Genomic DNA, 19,890 nt, shown 5'->3' on the forward strand with positions numbered 1-19,890 from the left:
AAGATGAAAACTATCATAACCAAGGGCCTAAGCAACTCTTTCTCACAGAGCAAATCACCAGCCCCTACTGGACAGACTTTCCTGTGGTAGCAATCCCTTTTACTTTACTTACTAAGTACTTATTTTGTTTTAAGCACAATTTATGAAATAACATTTACTTCAAAAACATTTACATAAACTTAATACCTTTGCCTCACTGCTTACAACCGGTTTTACAGGGAACTGGACTTCTGTGGCTTTCAATATTGTGTTTTCTTGAAGAATGTCTTGTTGAGATTGATTGTGACCAAATGGCTTAAAAAACAACAACAATAATAAAATGTTGAGAAATTTATCTCACAAAATATTTAAACAGAGATATTGTTGTCAATAAATTCCCAAAATACAAATGATTTGTGTTCTAAAAAATCCTGTCAGTTATTTGGAAGTTGGGATACAATCTCATAGAAACAGGTTATAACTGATAGCAGGCTGCAAAAGCCCATCTAATCAATCCTCAACATGGCTGAAACACTGCAAATACACCATAGAAAATAATGCTGCTGCAATATAAGTAATAAAGATAAAATACAAACAAAAAGAAATTTAAAACTTTGAATGTTTAAAAAATAAAGTTTGATTAGAGAAGAGATAAAGAAGTAGTGGAAATCTCTGTAAAAAGCCCAAAGAATAAAATAAATGAAATAGCTCTGGTTTTGGTCCTAACTTGCAGTGAATTCCCAGACAAGTCCCTTAACCTCTCTTTCCATACTGAGGAAGGGATTAGATATCATCTATGGGAACCTGTAGTTCCCACTTTAATATAAAGAGGGGTTTGCGAAGAATTGAGATTAAGTTTGATGGAATTTCCCTGAGGAAGCACAGAGGGAAACTAGGCCTAGGCCAAACTGTGTGTGCATGGGGTAGAGGATGTGAGGAAGTGGGGAGAATAGAAGATAATGGAAAGTGTTCTGACTCCAGTTTAACAGGAGGAAATGTTAACACTGTTGACAGAGAGTTACTTCTCAAGGAAAAAAAGGCAAAAAGCAGGCCAAGTAAACTGTTGTGACATTAAAATAATTCTGATGCATAGAAATTTTAGGAAGAAATAGAGAAGAAGCCTAGCTTTCCTTGGAAGAATTTAAATTGACTTCAAGTTAATGAGACTTTGCATTTAAGAGGGGAAAATTCAACTTATCTCTCTACAGCTGAATCTGGTCTACATTAACTTACCTTTCTACCGTAAAGACACTGAAAGAAGATGACTCCGACTGACCACACATCAACCTTGTTGGAAATCTTTGGTGGTTCTTTTCCAACTACAAAACATTCAGGAGGTAAATACCTATAGTTTTTTTTTTTTTTTTTTTTTGGAGAAAAAAGGCAAAGATACTATTAGCAATCTATAATTTAAAATTTTCTAAATGTAAAATCTTGGAATGCTCATTTTATCCATATACAAAGTTTAGAAATTTTATCAATGAAAATCACCAAACTTTTAAAGCATTTACATCCATGTATCATTTCACTCTAGAGCCAAAGCGTAAAACGTTGTGATACAGTATGCAATATATTTATATATAAAATATATATTATCTACAGAAATGAAAAATTATCATTAGAAATTATGATGTTCTAATTTGAATAAGTCTCTAATAATAGTAGAAGAAATCTTCTCCCATCTGCCTTTACCAGCATTCAAACTGTAGGCAGTTCTCTTCCTAAAACACATATCTGATCAGGTGGTTTTTTTTGTTTAAGGAATCTCAGCATGACTCACCGCCCAGGTGAGACCTCACATCTCGTTTGTAACACAAGACCCATCCTAATCTAGCAGCAACTTAAATTTCCAAAATCTGCACTCACCCCCTCTAACTGGCTAGGCAAAAACAATTCACTTGGTTCCCCACACAACTTTTTTTCCCCATGCTTTTGAATATGACAATCCCTAACCACTCCACTTCACGTGGTGAGCACCTTTTCTTCTTCAAGAACCCCCCCACCGACCTCCATAAGCCCTCTCTGCTACCCTCCAGGCAGAGCTTTCCTTCTTCCTCACATATGATGGCATCACTCTCAACTCACACTAGACTGTGAGCAGCTCAAGGAGCTCCTTTCATTATGCAGTTTCGAATACTAGCAGCGTCTGAAATACACTGAGTATTCAAAAATACTATTTTTCATTTGTAAGTACTATTTATAAGTTCATAATTTTAGATAAAGGAAAGGTAAAAATAAATGTCACCTTAGGTTATAAGTAAAAAGATCTATAGGGATACAAATATCTCAAACATCAAAAATTTAGATAAGTTAAAAACCCTGAAAAGGACTAATATAGATAAATGCAAATCTACTCTCTTTTTTTAGTTTTATACTCACTATGCTAAAATCATTTAAATTTCAGCAGGATGTTGACAGATCTCTTAAAAAACAGATTAAATTTCTTGAAGTAGAACCACCAAAGATGACCAATAACTTACTTGTGATGTAAATCCTTTCCTACCCCTCAAATCAAGTAAAAAGCCAGATTTGTTTTACGAATAAAAGTGGATATTTTGCGTAGGTCTACGTGTGTGTGACTGAAACAAGAATGGCTCTTAAACACTGCTATGCCATCTCTGGAGGCAAAAAGGAGTAAGAAGGGGAGGAATTGTAGGGATAGAGACAAAGCTTTCCAGGAAAAATGAGCACCAGGATTTAATGGATGAGTGCATTTAAGACCTTAGGGGAGGGAGGGACAAAACTGATTTTCTTCTAACTGATAAAGACAAAAGTTTAAGTTTCTGGGGATGAATGGTAATTTGTAAAAGCACTATATACATGTATTCTAAAAGTCTGAACAGGACATCTCAGTTTACCAAATACATAACTAAAAAACTAATATGACTGTAGAAAACTAACCATGTTTTGGAATGCTGTTTCTACGGGAAATACAGCCCAGGTTCCTACATGGAAATGCCACAACTATATCCTCCTTCCTATACAGCCCTCTAAATATAAGGTTTCCTGTCTCATGCCCAGCTGTCAGAGGGAAACTTCCTTGCCCTGCCCTACACTAGCGAAGCCAGAGTGAGAGGGAAACGACACAGGGGGAGTTTTCCATACTGTTCCAGAGGACCACGGGTTCTACCAAGAAGCTTTGTTTTTGTTGGTTTTATTTTTTAGGATTCTAAGATTTTCTTGTGAAAAAAGGAGCCTTGTTGCTAAAAGGAAAAAGTCTCAAGACTACTGATTGAGGATACTTTCGGGGTTTACTAGTTTGAATGATAATTTTCTTTAAATGTGAAAAAAAAAAAATCCATGACATATTATCTTATTCGCATTCCTAGAAAGTGCCATAAGCAGAATTTGAAACTTTAAAATGGTTTTAAAAGAATACATGAACGTGACTAATCCCTATTCATGAAAGGTAAAGTCCACACAGATCTGCGACATCTTATGGAACCGGTTATTATGTGCTCAGGCTAACTGTGTGCAGACTGTTCCAGAAACCCTCATGTCACATTTATGTTTCTAGCCATTATATTGTTCACTGAAGCTGAGTACAGTTATCTCTCTTACAATTAAAATTTTACCCCTTTTGCTAAACTAATTTATTCTGAAAACTGCGTTTGTTTTGTAATTTTATAGTCTATGCTACTTCACTTTGGTAAATTTAACAGTAAATTTGAAAATTCACACTGAAATAATTTTTATCAGCACCTAGGTACTCTGGAGGGAATGACATTCATTTAGACTTATATCTGTGAATCTATGGTTCTATCTAAATTTGTATTTACATGTCCGAAGTCATTAAAAGGAATTTTTGAGAGTCAAGTCTGAAGACCAAGAATATGCCAAATTTCTCTTCCATCCTTGATCAACAAAACATTCATCTCCAACAAAAACTGTAAGCAGAAACGTCTACAAAGAGGGCTTGATGATTATGGCTATTGCTTGTAATAGCTAAGATATTGTATTTATATAAGTATTTTTATTCATGATAAACGTCACTAACATTATAGAAGCAAATCCATTAATTCTCCATGTCAGGAGTTTCTGGCTGGTAGGTACTGAAGTCACTTGCTAAGGCCAAGTCATTCTCCCTCCAGTTTGCTGATGTTTACAGTTAAGAGGAGATGAGAAAAGAGGACTGACTTAGTCTCCCTCTTGACTCAGAGACTTCATATCACAACTCTTACCACAGTAATCTCAAAGGTAATAAAAATGAAAATTAAACTCTCATAAAAAGACTGGGCATTAATTTAGACATTTTGATATTTTTAATAATACATTTACCAGTAAGTGCCTGCCCCTTGGGAAGTTAGATCCATTCCATCTACACCATAGCTATCATCATCCATAATCTTGGACAGACCGAAATCAGTGATTTTGATTTCTCCACATGCTGTTCCATCTACCAGAAGGATGTTTCCTAAGAACAAAACATACAGTTCCTTTAATGATACAGAAATGAAAAACATTATCTTTACCACTTAAGCTGACTTTTGGGAATTATATATATTTAAAATACATATTTTAAAATCTTAAATATAATTAAAGTATACACTTAAAATGTAATTTTAAAATGCGGTCATATAATAAAAAGACTTTAAATTCTACTAGTTTTCCACTGACTTTCAAAAACTAAACTGAAAAGCATGTTTTCAGATAGTAAATATGACTTTTAAAAACTATATTCTTTAGTGCTTAAAAAATTATTTGGACATATTTTATTAATTACCTGGCTTAAGATCATAATGTATAATAGGTGGTTTGATTTCATTGAGATATCTTAGTGCATTTACAATTTGCATTACAATAGACCTAGCTTCTTTCTCTGACATTAATTTATGTTGCTTCAGATAGAAATCCAAGTCATTGCCTTCACAGTATTCTAACACTGTACAAAACCTGCAGTGGAGAAGAGAAAAACATTAGACAAAATATTATCCAATAATTCAGAATCACAATGAGAAATGACAAGTACTAATATCATTACAGAATAGGGAAAGCAAAAGCAACTGTATTTTTTCTTAAAAACTAAATCCCTATATTCACTTACGTATCTGTATCCAAGGAGAAATAATCATAGAGTTTAACTATTCTGGGGTGATCCAGTTCTTTGTGTATTCTGTACTCTCTGCAGGCATGTCTACGGGAAGAGACAGTATATTAATTTTCCACGACCATCACATATATTTTCAATTGATAAAAACTATAAAGTATTAATGTTTACTTGTGGTAGTTTTCCTTCTTCTCATCCCTCCAGCTTTTATTAAGCTGATGGATCTTCACAGCAGCATATCTTTGTTCATAAAGGTCAAAAGCCTATGAATCAAGGCATAGAAAAGTTAGGACCAAAGACCAAGTGAACAGCTGAAGCGATTTTTAAAAAAAATTTTGGTGATAATTTTTGCAATATTATAGAATTAGAATATACAGTACAATTTTTGGTGAGCATCTATCTCTGCTAAGATTATATATAGTTCAATGACACATTTATTATCAGAAACAAAATACAAATTCCATGGTGCTAAATCAAAGAGAACCTTAATGTGAATTTTCACATTCAAATTTTATAAATGTCAATATACTGAATCAAGATAAAACAATAAAACTATTACTTGGTTTTAATATGGACCTGGTCCTCTGTACTTGGCAGTAGCAGTAAGCAGCCAGGAAAACAGATGGCTGTAATGCTTTTTTGTGGATTGGATAAAGCAACTTTTTTCTCTACCTTTACCTAGCAACTCTCCACTTTTTTCACTTCTTTGAAAATTAGCAAGTTCCTAACCATTTCCCAACTGTAAAAAAAAAAATATCAACTTTGATTATGAAACTGTTCAAACAAAAGTAAGCATTAACCATATATCATTCGCACCTAATTACATCACACCTTAATCTCATCTAATACCTAACTTATCTTCAATTTTCCCTAATTGTCTCAACAAAAGGTTTTATACTGATTTGTTCAAATCACCAGCCTATTTTCTAAATAAAAAAATAAAGACTGATCAGTATTATTTTAAGGCTTCAGATGACATAATTTTTTTAAGAAAAAAACACTGCATATCATTAAAGAGAGATTTAAAAATTTAGGTTCCACTGTAATTTACATAGAAAGGTGCCCCTTTAACAAAACACTTAAAATTAAAAGCTTACATATTTATTAGAAAGAAAGTCCCCAGGCCCCACTCTCCCATCAATTTAACCTAAAAATAAGTAGTAGGGGGAAACTGTTTGTCACAAAATTATAAATGCGTGAGATCAGAAATAACATAGGATGCAGTAATTAAGGATATTCACTTTAGAATTAAATGAACTTAGCTGCATGACTTTGTGCTAATACTCTCTCTCAGTCTCATTCATAAAGTTTGGGTTGTTCAAAGAATTAAATGAGGTGAAACATATAAAGTGTTTAGAATAATACATGATACATACTAACTATCCAATAAACATTAGCTAATTAAATTATTATTAAAAGTTAAATTTAAAGAAATAGAAAAGAACAAAAATAAAAGAAGTTCAGGATAAAATTCAAAGGCAGTTGTAATAAAGGATAGTAGAAGAAAATAAAATTGTAAGTATACTGCTAATAAAAAGTTATTATCAGTGCATATTGATTATAATAATTAGATAAGACACATCTTTCTCCCAAGATTAGGTGAGTAAAGTATACCTTCCCATAAGGCTAATACGGTAATCACTGAGCAACTGATTCACTATTTTCCACCTTGGTACAGATAAAAGTCTATATTTTTACAACATGTTGCTTTGTGTGTTTCCCAGTGGACTTGACAAACTTGAAAGGACTTTGAAGGGGCTGGAGGGAACTGCTGTTAGTATTTAGGTCAGTATTGATGGCTCAAGTCATTAGACCCCAATCTGCATTTTCTAATTTCTACATAAGCCCTTGCTTCAAAAAGAAAAGCCCCTTTTAGCTCTATTTATGGGGCTAAAAACAGTGGAAATACTATTGGGTCATGGCAGAAGGTTGTCATGAAAGCCATTAGTAGGCTCAGAAGCTGGGCACCTTTTAGGCTGAGCTAGTGTAAGCTAACTGTACTTCTGGTGATTTTTAGATCCAGAGTGAGCTATTATGATTGTCTTTTCTACCTTGTGGCCTGGGTAAGCCTACTTCAAGCATTAAATGCTTGAGGACGAACTACCATTAGAATCAGAGAAATAGGAACTGGAAGAGAGCTCACAGATCACTCCTGATGGGTGAGGAAGGAGAGGCCCATGATGCTTAATGCTTGTCCAAGTTAAAACAAAAACAAAAAATAGTTCATGGTTGAACCAAGATCAGAAATAAAGTCCTCTGAATCCAAATCCCATAACTTTTTCCAGAGTCAGAACTAGAATCCAGGCTGTCTTCAGAAAACCAAGAAGGTACAGGTGCTTGTCTAAGTGAACAGTGAGGACTTCAAATAATCATCTGATGAACTTACATTTACTTAAGCACCACTGTTCTATGTGATTTACCGGTGATAGCTCACTTAATCATTACAACAGTCCCATGAGGTAGGTATGTTTTTATTCCCAGATGAAGACAGTGAGGATGTTGAGTAATAATCCCAAGTTTATACAGTTAGTAAGTAGCAGTCAGAATTAGTCAAGATTCAAACCCAGCCTATCTGGCTTCAGAACCCACACTCTTAACCACTAACTACACCAACACATAATGAAGCACAAAATGTCACAGGGAGCCTATAAAAGGGCGGACCAATAGGGAAGCCTTCTACAGGAATTAAGGTTAAGGTGAGAGTAAGACCTTCAATATGACTTCATCCTAACTAAGAGCAAATGGGAAGCCACTAGAGCTTATAAACAAGGGAGTGAGATGATCAGACTGCATTTTATAAAAAGGCCACTCTAGCGGCAGCATACACAAATGAACTGGAGAAACTCAATGCCCAAAGGAAAGTGATCAGCTAGGAGGCTCAGGAAGCAACACAAACAAGAGACAATGAGGCCTTGAACATAAGAGAGAGAGAGAGAGAGAGAGTCATTGCGGGATTTAGGAGAGCTTAATGACATTAATTAATCACAGCAGGCATCAGCAACTGGTTATATGTTGGGGGAAGTGACTTAAAGGAAATGTGGAGTGAAGGATGGCTTTTATGTTTTCCACTTGTGGGACTGGGCAGGTGAATAGAAATGCTTTGTTTTGAAGTAGGGAGCAGTGTTAGAAGAAGGGATTTCGGAGAAGAGGAAGATAACTTCCATTTCAGACGCTGACTTTGCAGTGCTGAAGAAGGTCTATTCACATAAGGTGAATACGGTCATTCACCTCAGGAGCTCAGAAGGGAAGTGTGGGCTAGAGATACATATCTGGGGGTGAAATCCTATAGACGGTAACTCAGAGAATGGGAGGGGATATACTGGAAAAGGAGAATACAGAATAGAGAATAAGAGACCTTAGGAACTACAATATTTAAAGGCTGGGCAGAAAGATACAAGGTAAAGCAAAAAAAAGTAAGGTATAAAACATTGAACATGATGAGTAAAAATTTTGACATTTATAGGACGCATTTGAGAAACACTGGCCTTAAAATAAGTAGAAATTTGGGTAAATTCAGGACACGTAAGACTTCTGACACATGTTTAAATTAAAGGATACAATCTTTCCATAAATGTACTGTTTTAAATGGCCATCTCCCTATTTTAATCCTAATGGCTGTTGGTAACTAGGTGCCAAATATCAGAGGGACTGTGCAGGTGCAAGTATAGTCTTTACACTCTTGAGATAAGACAACATAAGTCACCAGACTCTTTTTTTGTAGTAAGAGTCAAACATAAAATTAGTCAAAAAAATTCTAAAAGCAACAAATAAGAGACAAGTATTTCTTAACCACATACTCCTGTATCTTTGCTATATTAGTGTGAAGAACAGAAAAAAATTTACATTACCTTATATACTTCACTAAAGCCACCTCTACCAAGCAGATGAAGTAATAAATATCTTTCATTTAACGTTGGGTGATCCTTGAACCTTCAGGGTGGGGGAAAAAACACTCAGGCATATGAAAACACACACAAAAACGTTCCTTCCACAATAAAGTCCCACTCTCTTATTCTACTCCTAGCTATTTCTTTCTCAGTTACTCTACTCCTAACTTTGAATTCTGCTGCATACTTCTTTTCTTTCTCTACCTGAATGACTATCACTCATCTTAATGCTTTGGTGTTCACAAAGCTTAACATTTATAGCTGAATATTCAGGTTCAGTGACCAGTTACAGCCTCTGATAAAGACCTACCAACAACTGTGTTGCCAAGAGCTTTATGAAATCCTGTGTCTACTCAGCAGGAATTACTTCCCTTGGAAAAATACACTTTTATATTGGAGTTTATGGTCAATCAAGACTTTATAGTATTGACATATGATTAAAAATAATTATATTTATAAATTGGCCTTCATCCATGAATAAATTTTACTATCTTTGGATGTCTATAAATAAAATTTTAATGTTCAATTAAAAAAGGAAAGCTTTTTAAAAAACTTAATAAAGAATCACTCACAGATGATACTACTACTATTTAACGTTTATTGTGCCTGCTATATATTGAGCACTCACATATATTAACTCATTTAGTTCTCAACCAACTCTATGAAGTAGACCCTGACACTACCTCTGTTTTACAGATGAGGGCGCTACTGCACAGAAGGGTTAAGTAACCTGCCCAAAGTAAACAGCAAATATACGTGAGGACTTAGAAGAAAAATGTGGCACTCTTGGAATTGAAAAAAAAAAAGTCAATCATAGCTTTGTAATTCCAGATGCACTATTTTATTATTTTATTTAAAATCAATTTACTATTGCTTCGATAATTTTTTCTTGAAGAACTTGTAAATAATAGAGAATTCTGCTTAGTTTTAAAGATAAATGTAAAACTGTAACAATTCACTTAATTTTCATCAAGTAGACTAAGACATATCCACAAAACAAACTTGAACACAATTTTCAGAACAGCCAATTGTAAATTAGCTTTGCCCTATCCGCTTTGTTAGAATTTTCATCTGGTACAATTTAGGTTATTCCATAACTATATTATTTCATTCACCTTATACATTGGAATGATCTGTTTGTTTATGAATTACTCATACTCAAATGATCATGAAGATGCCTTCCTTTAAGCAAGATTATTTACATTCACAGCAGAAATTGGTCAGCACTAATTCTGACACTCAGATCATGAAGCTTTAAATTACAAGTCTTAAAGTGTAAAAAGAAACCTTCCTCTCCTCCACATTGATTAAATCCAAGTAGTGCCTTGCTTAATTTCTATCTTAATTTCTCATAAAGCTCCCACCAGTCCACAGGTATTTTCTCTTCTCTGAATTCCTTTAGCATTTAATATCTATGGCACTCCTTTTGATAACCAGGGATTAAGGACATAGACTATAACTTCTTTTCTATTTCTTCTCCAATTTTTGCATAATGCTGGATACATGGCTCACTGAAATCCCTTTAGTTGAAATAATTTCTCCTTCACTACTGCAATATTAAGTGTGGCACTCAGTCAATGTACATTTATTGCATACCTACCACATGCTAGGCACTAGCCTACGCTCTGGCAATACAGCAAGAACAAAACTAAGTCCTTGCTCTCATGGAGCTTACATTCAAGTGGGAAGAGACAGATAATAAATAACTGAAAAATAAATTTATAATTCCAAATAGTGATAAATGCTATGATTGTAAGCATACTGAGAGAGGGAATGAAGTGAGGCAAGGACTCATATTTTAGATAGGGTGGCCTAGGGACATCCTCTCAAATGACCATTTGGAATGAAACGAGGAGTAAGCCACTCAGACATGTGGAGGAGGAACATTTTAGGCAAAGGAAACGGCAAGCACAAAAGCCTTGAGATGAGAACATGCTACACATGTTTGAGGGGGCCAGTAAGTCTACGACATATAAGTGAGGGGAAGATGAGAGATGGGTGAGATGGCCAGAGACCAGATCATACGAGGCCTTTTGAGCCATGGGACAGACTCTGGATCTTTTTCTAAGTGTGATGAGTATGCCCCCAAGAAGGAAATATCATGTTTATGCTCTCCACAGGGGAGAAAAAACTTTTATCATGTAAAACTGTGAAATACAAATAATGACTTACTGCGAATTATCTTCATTATTAATTCTTTTGAGCTCTCGAATGTGAAGATTTCTAACTCTTTCCAAACGTTCAAGTTCTGCCTGGATTTCTGCCTCTTCCTGAAAATGAAGAGAGGGGACTATAACAAGCTCAATTTATTTGCGATATAAAAAAGATATTTTTATCCATGCATCAATTTTTTTACAGTGACAGCAAGAACAGTGTATTATAAAGTACCACTGAGTTAAAAGACCAAATTGCTCTTTTCAATGCCTGAAAGATGGAAAGAGACAAGGCAAAGCCTATTTCAAGAAACTATCCTACACATAAAAATCTGTATCTAATGAGATGCTGAGTTTTATTTTGTACTACAAGAAATCTATTTTTATAATGTCTAAACCGAAAATGACTGCAAGGTAGTCTAAAACTGAGTTATAACACAAAATGAGCTGAAAGTTTTATTTCTGGTACATCTAAATTTTAATTTAAGAGGGAATAATTTACTAGTACAAAACAAATGAAATGAAGATATTTTACAATAGTAAAAGAGGAAGAAAGGAAGAAGACAAAACCACTGATTATTCCTAGACCCTACAATATCTAGAATACACAAACGCACACACAACCTGACCACTCACTTTAAATAAATACCCCTAGAACCTTAAAAAGACTCTAAAACAAAATTTTTATGGGTAGCTGTCCAGATCCTTAGTTATTAGAGCAGATCTAGGCAAATCCTAAGGAAATTTACTTTAAAATTTAACATAAAAATGTTGATAAATATTTTTCATGTTTCAAAATGTACAATTTTTAGAACATTTTTAAAAACTAGACAACCAAACAACCAAACATAATCACCCATTACACATGTACATCTCTTTGATTTGTCACTATAAATTTGAGTTATCTACTTAAAAGACGAAGAAGAATATACCAAATTTCAATGGAGAGTTCTAGAAATGCCCAATTTTATAATATTTTTGGATAGATATTTGTTGAGTAAATGAACAAATACAGATTGCCTTGGCCTCAATGTGAACCGACTACCATTATAAATCTATATCACATAGAATAGAGGTTATTTCTGAATATTGCACTTAAATATTTCTGGATTTCATTAGCTCCTTCTCTTTTCACGATTTATCTTCTGATATTCTAAAAAATCCTTTATCTCAAAAAATTAATAATTCCAAAATTCACTTTGAAAATATAAATATTATTTCATTCCAAAGCAGTTAACAGAGGTATGGTCTATTACACCTTTATCTAAGGCTTAAACTGAAAGGAATATTCTAAGCATTATACAGAAAAATGAACGTTCACAGATTAAAAAACTAAATCTAAGTATGTTGTTTGTATTCCACCTGATCCTTAAGATTATTTTAATTATTTTAAAATGAAACTCAACCACTACTTGATGCAAAGAGATTTAATGTAGATGATAAATAGAAACTTTCAAAGTAAAGTTAAATGAAGATAAAGCTTTCTAGAATTTCGGGGAGATGTTTCTAAAATAGATACACTAAATAGATTGTCTTACTTTATCTGAAATTCCTCACTTCATATAGCTTCAGTCACAAATATTTCTAATTGTAATGAAAAAAAAAACAAGGGAGGTAGTAGCCTAGGGGATTAAATAAAGATTCATTATAAGGAAAGGAAATATATTAAAAAGCTTTTGAACAATAAACCCAAACCACATTTAGTTGTCCTAAGTTAGAGATAGAAAGCAGAATAAGAAACTGGCCATATAGGTATACCTATGAGTATGAAGAAATTCAAATTCATTTATACCACAGAACACAGAAAGCGGTAACTTTTTCTCTTCACGTTACTAACGTTTGCTGCCTTAAAATTTGCCATTAATTTGGTTCTCACACATGTAGGAAGCTACTAAACACTTGGTAGGCTGGTGGATTTTAAATAATCCGATAAAACTGTGAAATACATATTGGAATATCAGGTGAAATACTTGCTTTAATGTTCATTTGAAATTGTGGTATGGGGATACTATTTCAAAAGTTAATTTATAAAACTTAAATTTTACTAGAGTCATAAATATGAGATTCAACTAGATTGTTGATACATACAATTACATTTGTTTTATAATTTTTGGTAATCTTCAGATGTCTATACAATGGCAGTAACCAATATCACAAAATACTTATAAAAGATAGTAAAATGTATGTGTCAGTTAAGCAAGCTTTTTTCCCCCCTCTATAAAACATGACAAATATGTCCCATAAAATCTCATGATACAAAAAAGCACAGGCAAGATTCATTCAGTTTGAATTGTAAAGTTTACCGGAAAACCCAAAATGTCAGAAGTACTAGGGGAAAGAAAGCTGGATCCTAGGTATTTAAGAGGAAATGTCAAGGGAAGGAACTACATCCATGTCTTATACACAGTAGACGCAAATCCTCTACAGTCAGTGAAATATATTTACATTTTCCATATTATAATTTAACATTTCTTCCACAATATCTTAGACCTTAAAACAAAGAGACACACTTCTGGGGGAAAGATAATTCTGGAAGTCTAAGTAATTTTTCTCAAATTCCACTGAGAAAAAGTATACATGGTACTATGGACTGAAGGTTTGTATTTCTCCAAAATTCGTATGTGTAAACCCTAAACCCCAAAGGGATGGTATTTGGAAATGGGGCCTTTGAGAGGTAATTAGAGTTAGATGAGCTCCAGAGGGTGGGACCCTCATGATGGGATTAGTGGCTTTATAAGGAGGAAGAGAGAGAGAACTCTCTCTACCACCCTGTCCCTTCTTTGTGAGAGCTCAGAGAAACGGCCAGGTGAGGACTTGAGAAGGCAGCCGTCTACAAGCCAGTAGAAGAGCCTCACCAGAAATGAACCCTGCCAGGCCTTGATCTTGGACTTCCAGACTTCAGAACTGTGAGAAAACAAATTTCTGTTGTTTTAGCCACCCAGTCTATGGTACTTTGTGATGGCAGCCCGAGCAGTTTAATGCACATACTTGAGGCAAACACCAGGGCAATACTGCCTAGTACCCTCTCCTTACAGAAAGGAGCAAGGCCCAGTTCTGATCTGGCTCCAGGGTACGATAGTCTAGAATACAGTAGTCTCAGCAACTAATTTATCTTTACTGCAGATCATTTCCAGAGATCTACCCTGTAGGCTCACTCTCCTTGCTTAAGACTGACATTAACCTCTGGGCCATCCTCAGAATCACTTGTTTTCAGAGGGCTCAGGAGAAGCAAGGATGACTTGGGCTTAGAACTGACCTGAATTCATTATAGAATGGAATCCTCAAATGCATGGCAAAGCTAGACCAGATTACTAAAATAAAAGAGAGACAATGGAACCAGCTAGATCGTGCTTAGTAAGAATACCAAGTTTCAATCCTCAAGTCATCCACTAGCTGAGCAGTTAAAGCAGAGAAGGTCTAGAAGAAACGAGGAAACAAACAGCATCTCTGGAAAAGAACCAGTCTCTGTAGGCTATTACAGTGTCGAAAGGACATGAGTGAGAATAGGTTGTATGAAAAAGAGAGGTAGGCTTAGTGATCAGACAATAAAAGGACATGGCTCTTTTCTGTTTAAACAAAAAGATACAGCAATGGGCAAATGAACAGTACACACTACAGCGATTTAAAGACTATTTTAAAAGAAACTCTAATATTTTACTTACATAAAAAAAAGTCATGCATGTATACCACAAAAGACCTCAATATTGTCTCATTGTTTAAGTAAGCTTCAAAACACCAGCTTCCACAATTTTTAACTTCTAAAAATTTCTATGAAAGGTAAATTCCACAGCAACTTAATGCTTTCTATTTGTAATCAGTCTCTTCTGGCAACTTAATATCCCCTTGGCTCAACATTTTAAGCCAAAAGTCAGTCACAGTAATGTAGAATCTCCATAAAAACACCAGGTTAAAAACGGTAGGCAGATGCGGGATATTTTTGAGCATTTCCTATAATGACAATTTTTAAAAGGGCAATTGTTCAAAGAAAGGTGGGGTGTGTAGGAACCAAACCTGTAAAGCTTGAAGTTATAAAAAGCATTTTCTCATGTAAAACTGATAGATTTCCTGAAAAAATTAAACATACTAGCTTAAACTTCTTTAGCAAATCTTGAATGTATGTTACATGTCATCCCCACAAAACAACTCAATTTCGAAGAGCTGCCTTTCTAATAAAGCCAAGATAAGATAGAAAGTATTTTGATACATCATTCTCAGCTCGATCGATAATCAATGGGGTTGGTAAAAGAAAAGAAATTCTGTGTGGTATATTATGAAGATGGTGGAAGCAGAGAAAAGCCTATCACTTTGAACAGTCTATTCAGCAGCACCATAACAACATTTCTTGGTCTAGGAAAACTAGCTCAGAATAAGGTTTCAAAAAGTTTAACACCAAATTCATTTTAGTAATATGAACAATATTAATCCCTCAAAAGTTAGTATCTCCAGGTCCTCAATTTAAATTGTAATTTCATAAACTATTTCTAATGCCATTTAAAAAGTTTATCACCAGGAAAGTGAAAGGCAAAATTAACAAAAGGCCCTATTAAAAGCTAATGGAGGGGCTGGCCCTGTGGCCGAGTGGTTAAGTTCGCGCTCTCCGCTGCAGGCGGCCCAGTGTTTCGTCGGTTCGAATCCTGGGCGCGGACATGGCACTGCTCGTCAGACCACGCTGAGGCAGCGTCCCACATGCCACAACTAGAGGAACCCACAACGAAGAATACACAACTATGTACCGGGGGGCTTTGGGGAGAAAAAGGAAAAAATAAAAAAAAATCTAAAAAAAAAAAAAAAAAAAAAAAAGCTAATGGAAAAAAAGGGCAGTACAGAGAAAAAGAATTAAGGAAAAAATTATTATCAATTTACTTCAAATTTATCCTTATTCTACATCCCCAGATTATTTCTATTATATGCCTTTACATATCTTAAATACAGATAAGAGAGAAATGAACCATTGGAAATATGAACCAATCAACAAACAAACAAAAAGACCACCTAGACAAAGCAGGTCTGAATTTAGAGATGAGTTTTGAAACTACTGCCCATAATCCCATTTTTGCTAGAGTATGATTGCACAGATTGAGGAGTGGAGTAAGAGGAGGGGAAGAGACTAAAATTATGAAATTTGGAGGTGGGGGGTTGTTTCTTTCCTAACTATATAAATGTTCCCTCCACTCCCATCCCCAGTCACTGAGCTGGCTAGCACTGATGGGAGCCTACTTACCTACCTCAGGTGTGTTTAACGGGCTTAGATAATTATTCTAGAACCTGAATGTTGTTCTCTCTCTGCACTTCATTTCCTTCTTTTTTGGGGGGTGGGGGTGGAGGTGGTGTTTTATTCTCTTTTCAAATGCATAAATACATGCATTAAAACCCCTAATTGGGAATAACTGTCAAAATGGGCAGGTTTTGGTTCTGTCAGTTCCCCTATTCTATATAAACGTAAGAAAACCCTACCTTCCCAGCAGCAAATAATTAACAATTCAAGTGATTGGTAAAATTTAACTATTTAGTACACTTCTTGAAAAAGCAATTACAGCTGCTGTATTAGGGAGGTGAAATTCCTTGATGTTAAACGCCAGTCAAGGTGCTGACACCAAGCCCCAGCACATCAAATGCATTACCACAGTACTTTGGAGCCCTTCTCCCAGCCTTCTGCTTCTTTCTAACCTCTTTCAGGATTTTGGTGGATTCCACAGATTTTTTTTAAGTATGAAAAGATTTATCTTCTAGACTCTCTTTATGCATATGCATATAAATGGCCTGGAGTTCTGACTGGGAAGGGCCAGTGGCCAACCAATTGGTTTCTCTCTCTCTCTTTTTTGTGTGTGTGGAACAGTGATCTGTAGACTGAAGTTACAAACCTGAATTAAACCCTGCTCTAATCAACGGCTAACATGACTTCTAAGATCATTCCAAAATTTTTAAAATTCCGTTGCCTACACAACTGGATTAATATTAAACACCACAGGAGTAAAATACATTTTTATCTCTAAATTTTCATTTTGGTAACTGAATATTATCTCCTACCAAGTCAAGATGTATGATTATAAATGGGGAAACACATAACCAGGAATATGTTTGTAGGTCCATAATGAGAGTAGGAGGTAGAATATAAACACTGGGAGCTGTCCTATCTATAGCCAGTTCCATGTTCTCTCAGCACAGTCATCTTTTACAGAATACTATTCATTTTTAAATGAGAAGCAGCAGTAAGGACAAAATGTCAACTTTAGAATTCCAACACTCTTCTTGGCACATTTCTTGCTCACACATGCCAAGAAGTCAGGAACCTCATAACATTCTTCATGGGCTTAATCGTGACACTTTGTAGTACACTGCATTTTCACTAGACTTCCACTGAAAACTACTGCCTACACAAGCAGCATCTTGCATTATGTTCTAGAGAAACATAATGTACAGTGTGGTTGGCTTTTAATGAGAGAAGAATTCCCAAAAGATTTCTTCTAGTCATGGCCGTAAATATAAAGGTGAACACACAAATTTAGAGATTAAGCCCTCTAGCATTATATTGTTCATTATTTTCATATTTTTATTCAAACCTAAAGTGACAAGAAATGTCACATATGCAAACTTATTCTTTGTGGTCATACTAAAGGATTTGATAAATCAGATGACAATGGTATTCTAGAAAGAAAGACCAAAGGAGATATCAAACTTGAAGAATATTTAGGGGTCAATTCACCTAAAACCAATGCCCTGTATTCTCCACTGTTCAAAAGGCTTGTAGACAATCCATTGTCTTCCATTTCAACTAGTTGCATGGTCCACTGTGAAGGAGTGAGAAAAGAGCTGTGTGCTTGTTCTTGACCTGTAAAGATTTCATCATGGAAGATTAATACTGATGTTGCTGCTGCCTGTTACTGGTTGTTTCTCTTTGCAGGTGCCAATATCGGTCAGAGAACAGGATTTCAGTGGCAGAGTTGTTGCTATACTGTTATCTCTTCAGAACGGAGGCACAAGGAGAGATGAATGCCACATCGCAAGGAGCAAAGGAGAAAGAGAGAAAGAAATGGTGTCAGGTGGCATGTTGGATGCGATTTTTGTTTTAGTAGAGATTGAGATGACTGCAAATTGTTTAGCTGATTCCTTCGGTCTGCAAAGATACATTTGTGCTGGTGCTGATGATTCTTGACTAATCCTGTTTCAATTACAAGTTGGTTATGTTTTTCCAAAAAACTTCTGGCACTTATATTGAAGGCTTATAAATCTCTCTCTCTCTCTCACACACACACACTCACCCACTTCGACACATACATTAAAGCCAATCCCTAATATACTATTTATACTGAGATGTCAAATCTCCTATATGCATTCTCCCCAACTAATCAAATATTTAAATTCTAGAAGACAACAAAACTTAAAGACCACAAAATAAAGAGCAACACATATCCACATGCTGTTCACATCACAAACTTGAGCAACAGCAGTGGCAAGACATAGTTATTGGTCCCGAAAATTTTCAAAATTCTTATTTCCTCATTATTTTGGGGTATTATGATTGGTAACCTCTATCTTTTAAATAATATTATGACTATAGAGAGACTCTATTATAAGGAAGACGGTTTTTCAGGGATTTTTTTTTAAGTTATTGGTGTTAATTTAGTAGCAATCCATGGAAAGCACATTTATGTAGTTTTCTTCAATTCTAGAATAATGAGCTGAACTATACAAGTAACAACCCAGCAGAACTCCTTAAATCACGAAGATAAATTGCTTTCCCCTAACTAGAATTTACCAAAGACTGGTATCAAAACAGGATCAACTATAAAAGCTAACTGGTATATGGTTTGTAGTTTTTGTAACTCCACACGTGACACAGGTACATAAAATGGGATAATTAGTAGCTCTGCCTCAAAGGAAGAACTTTTTAAAGACAGAAGTTACTCCCATTGCAATGACAAGCTTTTAATGTGATAATTGGGGAAGTTTGTACATAATTACCAGTAGCAAAAAAGTTATTTTTAAAAAAGAGTTTCATGAATAATTTGTATGGTCTCCATATACTTTCTTATAGTTCTTTTCTGTTCTACTCTGTTAAATCCTTAAGCTATATAAAAGGTAAAATTATTTTAGAGAGTATTTACACTTTTTATTAAAAAATGTGCTTTTTCTGTTCAGCTTTAAAAATAAATTTAAAGAGCAATATACTAGCTAATGATAAATATTTTAGCTGATACACGAGTCACTACGGAATACCCAAGGAAAACAATTTGCGAGAGAAAGAGAGTGAGAAAAACTTAACTGCTCTCCTCTGTCTGTAATGTAAATGAAGTAGCACATTTCTGAAAAAATGAAAAGCAAACAGCCTCACTACTCCGAGAGATGCAAAGAAAACTACAAGTGAGTTAATTCTTCTAAATACAAGGAATCAACTTTCTATCCATCTACAACAAAAGAACTGTAGAAATAAAGCATATGGGTATTGCCACTGAAACAGGAGTGAGAAAAGGTTCAAGTTTTGGCTTTGCTGGGTACTAGCTGTGTTAATTTAGACAAAGCACATAGAGAAGAAAATCTTGGCATTCAAAAAGTTAACAGTGATGTTCACTCCAGAATGGTTAAAACTTCGAAGTCCATAAAATGTAATATTATGTAATTCTCCTGAAATGGGAATTTGAATCATGCCTCTATCAGGCAGTGTGGAAATAAATCACTTAGTGAATGAGTGAGCAATGGTTTTATAAACTAACTAAAACAACAAATACTAAATAATTCTTGATATATATATATATTTTTAAAAAGATGATATTGCAGTGATTTTCCTAATTTCAGAAGACAATCAATGAGTCCTTAAGTAAGTTTA

The 19,890-nt window shown here is 34.8% G+C and overlaps 1 protein-coding gene and 1 long non-coding RNA gene across 3 annotated transcripts in view; one reads left to right on the plus strand and one right to left on the minus strand.

The window, feature by feature from the left end:
- The window catches only part of TLK1 (tousled like kinase 1), a 144,109-nt gene that overhangs the window by 11,195 nt on the left and 113,024 nt on the right, over positions 1-19,890 (minus strand). For both annotated transcript variants that reach the window (XM_070580127.1, XM_070580126.1), the window contains 8 exons: positions 11,086-11,183; positions 8,875-8,956; positions 5,198-5,289; positions 5,024-5,113; positions 4,703-4,872; positions 4,258-4,393; positions 1,213-1,324; positions 187-294 (listed from right to left, as the gene is read on the minus strand). In XM_070580127.1, coding sequence (XP_070436228.1) covers positions 187-294; positions 1,213-1,324; positions 4,258-4,393; positions 4,703-4,872; positions 5,024-5,113; positions 5,198-5,289; positions 8,875-8,956; positions 11,086-11,183 — 888 coding nt within the window. The remainder of the gene's footprint in view (positions 1-186; positions 295-1,212; positions 1,325-4,257; positions 4,394-4,702; positions 4,873-5,023; positions 5,114-5,197; positions 5,290-8,874; positions 8,957-11,085; positions 11,184-19,890) is intronic.
- LOC103565829 (uncharacterized) lies at positions 3,679-18,276 on the plus strand. The gene is made up of 2 exons (XR_011528412.1): positions 3,679-3,868; positions 17,968-18,276. It is a non-coding gene; the product is annotated as an uncharacterized lncRNA (long non-coding RNA).

Source organism: Equus przewalskii, chromosome 17 (assembly GCF_037783145.1).
Source record: "Equus przewalskii isolate Varuska chromosome 17, EquPr2, whole genome shotgun sequence".
Lineage (NCBI taxonomy): Eukaryota > Metazoa > Chordata > Mammalia > Perissodactyla > Equidae > Equus > Equus przewalskii.